Consider the following 14021-nt stretch of genomic DNA (forward strand, 5'->3'; position numbering starts at 1 on the left):
CCTCTGCTGATTCTGAATAAACCCATCTTTGCTGAAGAAATATCTGGCAGTCTATTTGTTTCAGGTCAACAGACGGTAGGGAATCAACACACTGGGGGACCTATGGAAGACTCTGGGCACAAAATTATCCACTTGATACCTCTGAAAGGATACTAGTCTCAGGCTGATCAGGTGCAGAACTACAAAGACCAAAAAAATTAAGAGTAAACTACAGAAGATAAATTTAAATTTGTTAGGCAGTTCGTTTTGTTGTAAGGACATACCAGTAAATTTGACTATACCTTTGGGATGTTCTATTTCTTGCTTGAGGCTCTGGTTATTGTATAAAATTACCAAAACTCATCAAGCTAAACATTCACTGGGAACAGGTCAAGGTCAGAGAAAGAGCCCTGGAGAGCTCACCCAGCCTCCATCTACAGCATGTGGATTTCTGACTGTTAATGAAGAATAACAGATGGTATTCTGAAAATGGTTCAAAGAATCATAGTTTGAAATTAAACATTTCTATCCATTCACAATCGATAGTTACTGAGGGCCTAGCAGGACCAACCTCCCTAAATCATCTCAGCACTCGGCCAGTTCACATCCCCCCTCATGTCATCAGCTTCTCTGAAAAGTGTCTCCAGGGAGTCTGTCTTGATACCAGACAGTTTCCACATCCACACTCCCTTTGCAAGGGGACAGTTCACTGAGATGTGGCCAGTGTCAGGGGAGCAAGGATTTAACAGCTTCCTGATGGGCCAAGTGCATCTAGTCCAAGACCCTGCCCCAGCCTCATCCCTGGGGACAGGTCCTGCACTCACCCCCAACCTGCTGGCCTTTGGGATGAGGGTGGAGAGAAATGCAGAGCTCACCCCAGAGGCTGCAGTGAGGACAGAGTCTCAAGGGACTGGACAATCCAGTCCCCAGCTGGACACGCTTCATTAACTGTGCTTCTTATTTCCAATAATGAGGAATAAGAAAAAGTCAGTAAATCATAATGGGAGAATGGACTGTTTTATGAAAAAATGGGGCCTATCCTATATCAAAAACTAAAAAAAAAAGAAATATTCTAGCTGCCTTTACTTTTAGAAATAAAATAAGAAAAAAGCTATAATAAAACACAGAGATTTAGATGACATTAGGATATACTACAGAAGACATACTACAAAAGCAGCAGGAGAAATGAAAAAGAAAAGCTTGATTTTATTTAATGATATATAATTTTAAACCTCTAAAGAACAAATGAAAATCTGAAAAAGTATTATATGCACTATTACAAGTTATTTCAAAAATATAAATACTCTATAGAAAATATATTAATAGACATTTGAAGAAAGACAAATGATCAAGAGACATAAAAAGTGTTCCATCTTTTATAGTTTCTGGTCTTACGTTGAGATCTTTAATCCATTTTGAGTTTATTTTTGTGTATGGTGTTAGAAAGTGTTCTAGTTTCATTCTTTTACAAGTGGTTGACCAGAGTTCCCAGCACCACTTGTTAAAGAGATTGTCTTTAATCCATTGTATATTCTTGCCTCCTTTGTCAAAGATAAGGTGTCCATATGTGCGTGGATTTATCTCAGGGCTTTCTATTTTGTTCCATTGATCTATATTTCTGTCTTTGTGCCAGTACCATACTGGCTTGATAACTGTGGCTTTGTAGTAGAGCCTGAAGTCAGGCAGGTTGATTCCTCCAGTTCCATTCTTCTTTCTCAAGATCGCTTTGGCTATTTGAGGTTTTTTGTTTTTCCATACAAATTGTGAAATTATTTGTTCTAGCTCTGTGAAGAATGCTGTTGGTAGCTTGATAGGGATTGCATTGAATCTATAGATTGCTTTGGGTAGTATACTCATTTTCACTATATTGATTCTTCCAATCCATGAACATGGTATATTTCTCCATCTGTTAGTGTCCTCTTTGATTTCTTTCACCAGTGTTTTATAGTTTTCTATATATAGGTCTTTAGATTCTTTAGGTAGATATATTCCTAAGTATTTTATTCTTTCCGTTGCAATGGTGAATGGAATTGTTTCCTTAATTTCTCTTTCTGTTTTCTCATTATTAGTGTATAGGAATGCAAGGGATTTCTGGGTGTTGATTTTATATCCTGCAACTTTACTATAGTCATTGATTAGTTCTAGTAATTTTCTGGTGGAGTCTTTAGGGTTTTCTATGTAGAGGATCATGTCATCTGCAAACAGTGAGAGCTTTACTTCTTCTTTTCCAATTTGGATTCCTTTTATTTCTTTTTCTGTTCTGATTGCTGTGGCCAAAACTTCCAAAACTATGTTGAATAGTAATGGTGAAAGTGGGCACCGTTGTCTTGTTCCTGACTTTAGAGGAAATGCTTTCAAGTTTTCACCATTGAGGATAATGTTTGCTGTGGGTTTGTCATATATAGCTTTTATTATGTTGAGGTATGTTCCTTCTATTCCTGCTTTCTGGAGAGTTTTGATCATAAATGGATGTTGAATTTTGTCAAAGGCTTTCTCTGCATCTATTGAGATAATCATATGGTTTTTATTTTTCAATTTGTTAATGTGGTGTATTACATTGATTGATTTGCGGATATTGAAGAATAATAGCAAATGAAGCAACTGACAAACAACTAATCTCGAGAATATACAAGCAACTCCTACAGCTCAACTCCAGAAAAATAAATGACCCAATCAAAAAATGGGCCAAAGAACTAAATAGACATTTCTCCAAAGAAGACATACAGATGGCTAACAAACACATGAAAAGATGCTCAACATCACTCATTATCAGAGAAATGCAAATCAAAACCACTATGAGGTACCATTTCACACCAGTCAGAATGGCTGCGATCCAAAAGTCTACAAGCAATAAATGCTGGAGAGGGTGTGGAGAAAAGGGAACCCTCTTACACTGCTGGTGGGAATGCAAACTAGTACAGCCACTATGGAGAACAGTGTGGAGATTCCTTAAAAAACTGGAAATAGACCTGCCTTATGATCCAGCAATCCCACTGCTGGGCATACACACTGAGGAAACCAGAAGGGAAAGAGACACGTGTACCCCAATGTTCATCGCAGCACTGTTTATAATAGCCAGGACATGGAAGCAACCTAGATGTCCATCAGCAGATGAATGGATAAGAAAGGTGTGGTACATTTACACAATGGAGTATTATTCAGCCATTAAAAAGAACACATTTGAATCAGTTCTAATGAGGTGGATGAAACTGGAGCCTATTATACAGAGTGAAGTAAGCCAGAAAGAAAAACACCAATACAGTATACTAACGCATAGATATGGAATTTAGAAAGATGGTAACAATAACCCTGTGTATGAGACAGCAAAAGAGACACTGATGTATAGAACAGTCTTATGGACTCTGTGGGAGAGGGAGAGGGTGGGAAGATTTGGGAGAATGGCATTGAAACATGTAAAATATCATGTATGAAATGAGTTGCCAGTCCAGGTTCGATGCACGATACTGGATGCTTGGGGCTGGTGCACTGGGACGACCCAGAGGGATGGAATGGGGAGGGAGGAGGGAGGAGGGTTCAGGATGGGGAACACATGTATACCTGTGGCGGATTCATTTTGATATTTGGCAAAACTAATACAGTTATGTAAAGTTTAAAAAAAAAAAAAGTGTTCCATCTTTACAAATCAAATGGCAACCCACTCTAGTATTTTTTCCTGGAAAATCCCATGGACAGAGGAGTCTGACAAGCTACAGTCCATGGGTTTGCAAAGAGTGGAACAGGACTGAATGACTAAGTACACATAAGTCAAATAAATTCAAATTAAAACTCTTTGAATTATTTTTAACTTTAGGCCCAGAAAAACTGTAATTCAGGTACTCAAAGGTGACAATGAAATAAGCTCACAAACAGCTGTTAAGAGGGCAGATTGGTTTGAACCTAATGGAAAAGAATTCAGCCCTTCACTAATTATTCTACTTCTGGGAATTTGGAAAAAGGAAAGATGCACATTTTGGTCATAGATATATGATGGTCATAGATGTGCATCACATCCTAATTATACATTTCAATTAAATACCACATTTTGACAGAAACAGACTCTCAGACTTTAGAGAATGAACTTATGGTTGCCAGGGAGAGTGAAGGGGGAAAGGGATAGTTAGGGAGTTTGGTAGGGACATGTATATACCACTGTATTTAGGATGGATAACCAACAAGGATCTACTGTATAGCACAGGGAACTGCTCAGTGTTATGTGACAGCCTGAATGGGAGTGGGGTTTGAGGGAGAATGATACATGTGTATGTACAGCTCAGTCCCTTTGCTGTCCTCCTGAAACTATCATGTTGGCCATTGGATATACTCCTATACAAAATAAAAAGTTTAATTAAAAAATAAATGCCATGTTTTGCACATTAGATAATGCTCTAAATAAATGTTAAACTTTCCCATTGAAAGTTAGGAAGGAATCTGGATCCAAAGATATTTTGATGTTGAGTATCTTTTCCTCTTCAAGCAGAATTTTAAAGAGGGTCTTTTGTGGGCTTCCCTTGTGGCTCAGATAAAGGTAAAATAATCTGCCTGTAATGCAGGAGAACTTGGTTTAATCCCTGGGTCAGAAAGATCCCCTGGAAAAGGGAATGGCTACCCACTCCAGTATTCTTGCCTAGAATACTAGAGAATTCTGTGGACAGACCATGGGGTCCCAAAGAGTCAGACACAACTGAGTGACTGACGCTTTCACTTTGGGTGCAGGGTGTCATCATCTGGGTAAGTCCCAGTGCTGATTCCCTGAGCATTTTCTGTAGGGGACAAGTGTGGAATAAATCACCCAACATGTTTCAAACCCGCTTAGTGGTAAAGCTCCTAGATGTGCACTGTTGTTTTGGAAGGAAACTGAGACCTAGAGATGTTAAAGGTCGTGGAGCTGCTGAACTGGAGTGGAGACGTGAAGCAGAGGACAGCTGAGGCCCTGGGTGCTCAGCACCACTGCTGAGACTAGAGTCCAGTCTTCTGACCCCTGGACTGGGGTTCTTTAGGGGTGCCAAGTTACCCGGATTAGCAAAATCTGAAATTCAGTTTATCTTATCGCTTCTTTAATGATTCATGGATATTCATACATTCAACAAATAGTTCTTGAGCATCTGTACCTATGTTGTCCTGGGAATAACAGGAGAGAAGAAATGTAATCTCTGTTGTTGCTATTATTTAGTCGTTCAGCCGTGTCTGACTCAGCAACCCCATGGACCAGCACATTGGGCTTCCTTGTCCTTTACTCTCTCCCATAATTTGCTCAAGTTCATGTCCATTGAGTCGGTGGTGTCATCTAACCATCTCATCTTCTGCTCTCCTCTTCTCCTTTTGCCTTCAATCTTTCCCAGAATCTGAGTCTTTTCCAATCAGTCAGCTGTTTGCATCAGGTTGGCCAAAGTATTAGAACTTCAGATCAGGCCTTCCAATGAATGTTCAGGGTTGATTTCCTTTAGGACTGACTGGTTTGATCTCTATCCATGGGTTATTATGGTCTGGCCTTGGAATTTTCCTTACCCTGGCAAAATCAGTAAAATGGTATTTACCTATGGGCTGTCTCTGCATTCTAACTATTATCATTTAAATAATGTATAATCAATCTGAATATGTTTTTTTGGTGGGATCATCTGTACAGTTAGTTTTTTTTTTCCCTTTATAATAAATAATTGCAGAGTGGTAAGTTGAGATTATGTAAATATCATCTTTTGCTTCAAACTTTCAGCCAGTTTTTAATTTCCATTGATGATTTTCTTGATCCTTTTTTATTTTTGAATTGTTAAACATTTTTATTGTGTAGATTTATAACTTTACAGGACATGCAGGATAAAAAAGTGTAAAGTATCAAAAAGCATACAAAATTTCAGCAGTCTTTTGGACCAGCACTTGATTTGCACATGGGACTAAGCATCTGTCTAGAATAGACATGTCTTGGGACACATAGTTTACAGATTTACTCACAAAACAATTTCCCAAGGGCTTTTCTTCATATAAAGATAAAAAATATCTTACACTTGAAAATTATTCAGTGCAGTACATTTTCAGTTATGTACATAGCTTAAAATAACTGATTACTCCTTTTAAGTTTCTTTGGATTTGTTTGCAAGAGCTTTCCTTTCTCTCCTGTTTACGTAGCACTACGGATTCATGGATTCTTTTATTATTTACTGGGTTAAGGTTCATTGCCATTTGTTTGTTTTGATGCTCTAAGTATCTCAGATTTGTCTAGCAAGAGCCATTCAAGCTCCTCTGTCTTTCTACACATCCTCATGATTCCTTGAGCACTTCCTTATTTTATGGCACAGGATGTCCCAGACCCATCTTGGACTTTTTCTGCCTGTTGGTCTTGGCCTGTAGACAGTGAGGCTTTTGCCGGGATTGCCTGGGGCTCTTCTCACCAGGGCTCGTACTAGTTATGAGCAGCCCCCACAGAAATTCTCCTTTTACAGTCAGTGTTGTGGCTGGACCGGCCCTTGTGGTTCTTAGGATTGTGAGACACATCTCAGCAACAACCAACCATCAGGGAACTTTGAAATGGCAAGGTGTATCACTCACATGCCCTGGAGGGTACAAGGCACCCCTGGGGTGACACAGCGAGGTCCTGGGTGGAGAGAGAGAGAGAGCTCATGAGCAAGCTTGGACTTGGGATTCTGCCTTTTTGAGGTTGAGAATGGGGTGTCTAGGATTTTACAGGTTCACTCTTTATTAATGAATTTAAAAAATAAGAGCGGGAATTAAAGTGCGGGAAGGGAGAAGCAAGCAGTCAGTGAGATGGTCTGTTATCAGGTCAACCAGAGCTTTCTGAAAGAGGGAACTTCACGGGTGGGGTGGCCTGGCTCTTTATCTCATTGTGTAGCTGTCAAGTGTTCACCGGAGATGGATGTCTTTGACATGTCTACAAAGCTTCATGACAGGCACTTATATTGCTGTAAAAAAAACAAAACAAAACAAAAAAAAAAACAGAATTATCAGTGCTGACACACACAGCCCCAACCTTGGAATCAGTCATTTCTTCATTTGGTTCCTTTTTTGGGAAGAAGGATATTAAAAAGCCAAGACCTGGGTGAAGGGGGCCAAAAGACACAAACTTCCATTGTAAAATAAGTTATACAGTAGGATTAACTATAGTCACCAGACTGCATGTTACATCCTCGTGAAAGTGAAAGTCCCTCTGTCATGTCTGACTCTTTGTGACCCCCATGGACTATACAGTTCATGGAATTCCCACCTGCAACGCGAGAGACCCGAGTTTGATCCCTGGGTTGGGAAGATCCCCTGGAGAAGGCAAAGGCTATCCACTCCAGTATTCTGGCCTAGAGAATTCCATGAACTCCATAGTCGATTGGGTCGCAAAGAGTTGGACACGACTGAGCAACTTTCATTTTCATGAAGGTGTAATATCCAGTCTGGTGACTACAGTTAATCCTACTGTATTGAATACTTGAAAGGTGATAAGAGAGTAGACCTTAAAAGTCCTTCCCACAAGAAAAAAAAAAATCATAATTGTGTATGTTAAACAAAACCCCAAGAAACTGGGGCTGGAATGCTCTTTGCTACCAGTGTGTCATTGCTTCTGGGGCCTCTCAGCCTACAGAATTAGGGAGTGTGTATGTGTCTGTGTGTGAGTGTGTAAACACATGTCTAATTATTCCATCATATCTCTATATATTTAAAATATAGCTTTTTTTTTTTTTTAACAAAGCCCATCACTGTAGGATTCTAATTAGAGCTGTGTAATTTAGATATATGTCATTGTCCTCTTAATTTTTAACAGGTGGCTAAACCCCTTGTTTAAAATTGGTTATGAACGGAAATTAAAACAAGATGACTTGTACTCAGTGCTTCCAGAAGATCGCTCCCAGCGACTTGGAGAAGAGCTGCAAGGGTGAGCACAGGCAGCAGGGAGAAGGGGAGGGAGAGTGAGAATTTCCAAGTGGGGCTAAAGGTATGTGTGTTGGGGGGTGCGCTTTGCTTTCCACTGTGTTCTCTGGAGGCTTCTCCCCTGACACTGCACACACACCCCCTCAGGATGACCCCAGGCTTAGCCCACTTTAGAGGCTGGGGGTAGCCTGTGTTCCCTGTGCATCTGTGGATGTGGAGGGAGCCCGAAGCCATGGCCCTGGTGGCCGAGCTCTGTCCCTGGAGGTGGGGCCCCTGGAGGAGGGTGTCTGCCCCCATGAGCTGCTCATGATCTGTGAGTCCAGCAAAGCTTGGCAGGTACTTGTTTTCTGAGACTGGGACTTTTCCCTCAAAACCTGGTCTGGTGCTTTTACTGGTGCTTCAGTCTACACTGCTCATCCTTCAGGCGCCCTGTGACCCATTAGCCAGCATCTATGGGGCAGCCACAGAGTGCTCTGTAGTGAAGGCTCGTCTTCTGCTCTGCCCTCTCCTCCGTTTTACCTGTAGCAGGGCTCTTCTTCACTGTGCTCTGTTTCTCATTGCAGGTACTGGGATCGAGAAATTTTGAGAGCCCAGAAAGATGCACGGGAGCCCTCTTTAATGAAAACAATCGTCAAGTGTTACTGGAAATTCTATTTTGCTTTGGGACTACTTATATTTCTTGAGGTAAAAGTTTTTACTTAACTGTGCATTAACTTCTCAGTGTATGCAGATCAGTACTGAGATGGATGAGATGGGGACAAGAGAGGACAGAGCTTTCATGTCTGAAGTTAAAACTTCTCTGTGAATCATGATGTAGTTCAGCGGTTGTATTTACTTTTAGAATGGACAGGTGCTTAAAGACAAATTCTCCAGGGGATTACTATTGGGTTGGCAGAAAAATTCTTTCAGATTTCCCATAACAGCTTTTGGCAAAACTTGAATGAACTTTTTGCTAAGGCAATATTTTTCTTTTAACCAGTTAAAACATAGTATTGTGAAAGGATGGCACTGACATTTTATACCATACTAGGACATTGTTAGTGCTCAGTAAATGATATAAATGCTAAAAGTGATCCTTGAGAAAAAGAAGATCCTACAACCTCAAGGAATATTTGCCTCCTGGTTTGGAGGAAGTAAACTTGCACCTGAGCTGAAAACCTAAAACATTTTATAGTCACTCAGCAAGCAATTGTTAACTTGCCCAGGACACATCTGATAAATGCTCTCCCAAGAAGGGATCATCACCTCTCCCATTCCAGAGGAACAGGATCCAGGGCCCTGCATCTGGGCAGGAGCTGCCAGAGCTCCAAGAGCATACCATTCCCTGGGCTGCTCCCTCTCCATGGGCCAAGTTATCCAGGTCAGAGACTCCCGTGGGGAGGAGCTCCAGCTTCACCATGAATCGTGGAGAATCCATGCACCATCTGTGCTGGTTTCAGTCCTGACTATTGAGGTGGTTTGCTGTTTGAAAGGAGTATCTTGGTATCCTGGCATTGGCAGAGGGTCTAGGAGGGGATGTGCAGGAGAAAACCAAAGGCTGAAAGCTGCGAGGTCAGTGACTTCCATGACCCTGCAGATCCTGGGTCAAGATCCCCCAGTGAGACTGTCCACCTGGGGACACAGTGCCGTCAGCCCCCTGTTCTGGCTGAGCCTGCTGGGGGTCTGCTGCAGACCCCCCTGGGTGGCTCGTGCTCCCCGTGGTCCCTTAGTGCTGCCTTAGGGACACGGGTGGCCTGTGAGTGTGTGAGAGCAGGAGGGATGGAAGATGCAGTTGCTGTGAAAGGGGTGTTTTAGGTGGAGAAGGGGTGAGCTGTCCTCAGTCCATTGTGTTGGGGGTGAGGTGGGGGAGCCAGGTGGTTTAAAGGTGGGTGGCATGGCTCTTATTTAAAGGCTGTGTTGTACTGAAGGGCACTGTGGGCAGTGGGCAGGTGGGCAAGTGAAGTCTGATGCACACAACTGGAGAGACAGAATCTGTCAGCTCCCAGGTGACTGGGTGGTCCTGGGAGATGGAGTTCTTGTTGATGACAAAGGAGGGTTGACCATTGTGCCAGAGGGTGGGGCAGGTGTGTGGGGCAGAGTGCCACCTTAGACAGGGCTCTGACCTCCGAGATGCTGCAGTGCCTTGTGAAGGGCGGGGTGGAGTGTTTATTTCAAAGTTGTCCAGCCCCAGGAACACTTCCTGCTGGGGATCCAGGAAGGCCAGGCCTGGGGGCTGTGTCAGGTGTCAGTTGGTAGAGCCCCAGCCCCTCCTTCAGGAGGCTGGTTGTGGGGTGGTCATGGCAGAGAAGTGGGGAGTTGAGGACCTTGAAAACAAGGGAGTTCATGCTCTGTAGTACTAGAGGTTCCAGTAGCGGTAACAGGGGCTCCTACTCAGTAGTCATGGTGGTGGCAGCAGCTGTACTATTGGTAGTGCAGTAGGAACAATGGTAAGTCTCAAAACACGTTATGTATCAGGAACTGCTGTGGGCACGGTATGTGTAATATCACTCTTATTCCTTGGGCTAACTCAATGAAGTTGTAGGTTTCATTTTACCCCCATTTTAGAAGAGAGGACTCTAAGTCCAAGTAGTTACATAGGATGCCCGTGGTCACACGGAGCATAAAGAACAAATTGAGGTTCCACTTCGGGTACTCTGACTTACGAGCCTGTTCACCTCAATGCCTGAGAGCTCGTCCAGGGTCAGAAAGGCTTGTCTTTAGAGCTTTGTATTCATAGTGTCAGACACATGCATCCTGAATATTGTCTAAAGATAATAAATAGGATGCTAAGAACTTCCTGGAGCAGGAAGTCAGATTTGGGATCGTAAATGAGGGTAGAGTCAGGTGACCATGTCGCGTGGGTGCCAGATTTGACTAGAATGTTGATGCTAGAAGCAACATCATGCTGTGTTCAGATAGAGCAGGAGGTCTTTAACGTTGCCATCATTACCATCCCTAAGTGGGGATAATTTTAGATAGCAGAATATCTAAACTCAGCTCAGGACTCTCTAAAACATGAACACATTACTTTTGACCTCCTGCCGTCTTTTAATTCCTCTGGTGCACAGAATGACTCATGGGTTACCCATGGTTCCCAGACAGTGCTGTGACCCACCACAGTGCAGGCATTCCTGGCAGCACCAGTGGGAAGAGAAACCAGGGTGAAACCATTCTAGGGTGAGGCTTTAAGGGTTAGGATTTCAAAGTGTGAAACCTCTGTCCTGTGAGAATTGAGGAGTGCCCATAATGCTTGGAGAAGCAAGTACCAGGCTAATGTTCAACCTGGAGCACGTGCAGGTCACCCCTAATTAGAACAGAACAGCCAGCGAGTTCCTAGCATGCCTGGCCCCTGTGTGTACTTTCATGGGGATCTTGGGTGAGGAGAACAGGTCTCTGCCTGCTTGGGTCCCTCAGGGTGGAGAGGAGGATCCTAAAGACTCTTCCTGGACCAGAGACACAGAGACCACCTCCCCAGGTCATCAGGGCTTCTCTCTGAGAGATGAGGTCTCCACTTGCTGGTGTGTAAATGGGGTGACCTTGAAGTGCCAACAAAGGTCCATCTAGTCAAGGCTATGGTTTTTCCAGTAGTCATGTATGGATGTGGGATTTGGACGGTGAAGAAAGCTGTGTGTCAAAGAATCGATGCTTTTGAACTGTGGTGTTGGAGAAGACTCTTGAGAGTCCCTTGGACTGCAAGAAGATCCAACCAGTCCATCCTAAAGGAGATCAGTCTTAGGTATTCATTGGAAGGACTGATGTTGAAGCTGAAACTCCAATACTTTGGCCACCTCATGTGAAGAGTTGACTCATTGGAAAAGACCCTAATTCTGGGAAGGATTGGAGGCAGGAGGAGAAGGGGACGACAGAGGATGAGATGGCTGGATGGCATCACTAACTCAATGGACATGGGTTTGGGTAAACTCCGGGAGTTGGTGATGAACAGGGAGGCCTGGCATGCTGCAGTCCATGGGGTTGCAAAGAGTCAGACAGGACTGAGGTAACTGAACTGAACTGAAGAGCCTCAGTGGTTTTACTCACTCCCTACCCTGAGTGGGGAGGAGTGACCAGGGTTTATGTCCTCTTTGTGGGAACCTTAGAAATGACCGGCCTTGTCTAATCACTGACCTTTGTCCAAGGCCACTTTTGCTGGTTGTGTCAGTTTTAGGTAGAGGCTATAGGAAGGTACATATTTGTATAAATCTTCACTTGGGAGCTCAACTGATGGGCAGGAAGTAAGCAGAATCCTCTGTGTCCCAAAGTGAGCTTTGTGCCTGGACTTAGGGCTGGTTCCCCAAGAACTGGGTGGTCTTTGCATTTATTTCCCAACCCTTTCTTCCATGTGTCCCTCACTTCTGCTTAACCAGGGAGGCTGAGGAGTGGCTGCTAGTGGCAGAGATACTCTGGGCTCAAAGCAACCACCGAGGATCACGCAGCAAGGGAGAGGAGGAGGGGGCATTAAGCCAAGCAGACAGGGACCTGCAGAGCAGACCTGCTGTGTGCACCCTGCTGGTTCCTGAGAGCTTAGCATTAGCCATTAGGTGTCAGTAATATCCACAGTGATGACCTTGAGACATATATGAGGGTGATGCTTTTCAATTCATTAAAAAAAAAAACTGTATTTTTACTGTCTCATTGAAAACTTTTTCTAAAAATTGAACGATGATTGACTTAAAATATTATATTAGTTTCTAGTGTATAGCATAGTAATTCAATATTTTTTTACATTATAAAATCATCACCCTGATCAGTCTAGTTACCCTCTGTCACCATACAAAGTTATTCCAGTGTTATTGACTGTATTTCCTATGTTGTAAATTATATACCCATAACTGGAAATTTGTGCCTCTTCATCTCCCTCACCTATTTCACTCATTCTCCATCCCCCTCAATCCATTATCTTTAATAAGTCAAGGAAACAGGTGACTCCATTAAAAAGATTACTTTCATAATGGTGACAAATTCAAAATTCTGCTTAGAAGTGAAACTTTTAATTACTGTCCAGGAAAGTTGGCTTCTAGAAGTGACTTTTCTTGAGAGTTCTTGTTCTGCCATGATGGCCTGTAAACAGCAGTGAGTTTTCTAAGCCCTTTGTGAAACAGCCTCTGCCATTAAGAATAGAATAGGTCTCTTCCCAGGACTCCTGTCTTTTGTGCAAACTGTAGAAATCATTGCTAATTTTTCACTTTCTGGTGTGATGAGAAGGTTCTGATTTATGGTTCCACAAAAGAAGCTGTGCATCTTTAAGTACAAATTTGGCCCAGCCCTGGAATCTCCATTTCTCCAAGCAGCCATGGCTCCTTCTCATTGGAAATGGTATTTAGAGACTATGGTCTGGGCACTAGGGGTGTTCACTGCTGTTGAGTTGGCTATTGTTTCTCAGCTTTTTCAATGGACAAAGATATTATACATTTTTTGTAGTAAACAGACCTTGAGTTTATATGGATATTTCCAGTCAAAATTGGATTCAGGGCAGTAGTGCTTGTACTTTATCTTTTTATGCTTAGATTGCTATCTCTTTTCCTCTCATAATCTTTTCTCTTTTCTGCCATGCCTAATGGTGGCTCAGATGGTAAAGAGTCTCCCTGCAGTGTGGGAGACCTGGGTTCTATCCTTGGGTTGGGAAGGTGCCCTTGAGGAGGGCATGGCAATGCACTCCGGTATTCTTGCCTGGAAAATTCCATGGATAGAGGAGTCTGGCAGGCTATAGTTCCTGGGGTCACAAAGAGTCAGACACGACTGAGTAACTTCAATGAATCCCTGTTCTCAATGATACCGACATAATTATTCATTTAAAAATCTTATAATATCAACACTATTAACCATAATGTGACTTTTGAAAGCATATTGTTGTTGTTGTTGCTGTTCATATTGTTCTTAGATAGGCATATCACACAGGGAATGTGTTTTCAATTTTTTTTTTAAACCACTTTTAACAGTTCTTTATTGTATAACTGCCAGAGAAGGCAATGGCACCCCACTCCAGTACTCTTGCCTGGAAAATCCCATGGACGGAGGAGCCTGATGGGTTGCAGTCCATGGGGTCGCTAAGAGTCAGACGTGACTGAGCGACTTCACTTTCACTTTTCACTTTTTTACTTTCATGCATTGGAGAAGGAAATGGCGACCCACTCCAGTGTTCTTGCCTGGAGATTCCCAGGGATGTAGGAGCCTGGTGGGCTGCCGTCTCTGGGTCACAC

At 42.9% G+C, this 14021-nt stretch overlaps 1 protein-coding gene across 1 annotated transcript in view; it reads left to right on the top strand.

Annotated features, from left to right (window-relative positions):
* LOC129624642 (ATP-binding cassette sub-family C member 4-like) overlaps positions 1–14021 on the top strand; it is a 182164-nt gene that overhangs the window by 7692 nt on the left and 160451 nt on the right. Inside the window, 2 exon segments of the mRNA XM_055542795.1 lie at positions 7739–7849; positions 8409–8529. Coding sequence (XP_055398770.1) covers positions 7739–7849; positions 8409–8529 — 232 coding nt within the window.

The sequence above is a fragment of the Bubalus kerabau genome, chromosome 12 (assembly GCF_029407905.1).
Source record: "Bubalus kerabau isolate K-KA32 ecotype Philippines breed swamp buffalo chromosome 12, PCC_UOA_SB_1v2, whole genome shotgun sequence".
Lineage (NCBI taxonomy): Eukaryota > Metazoa > Chordata > Mammalia > Artiodactyla > Bovidae > Bubalus > Bubalus kerabau.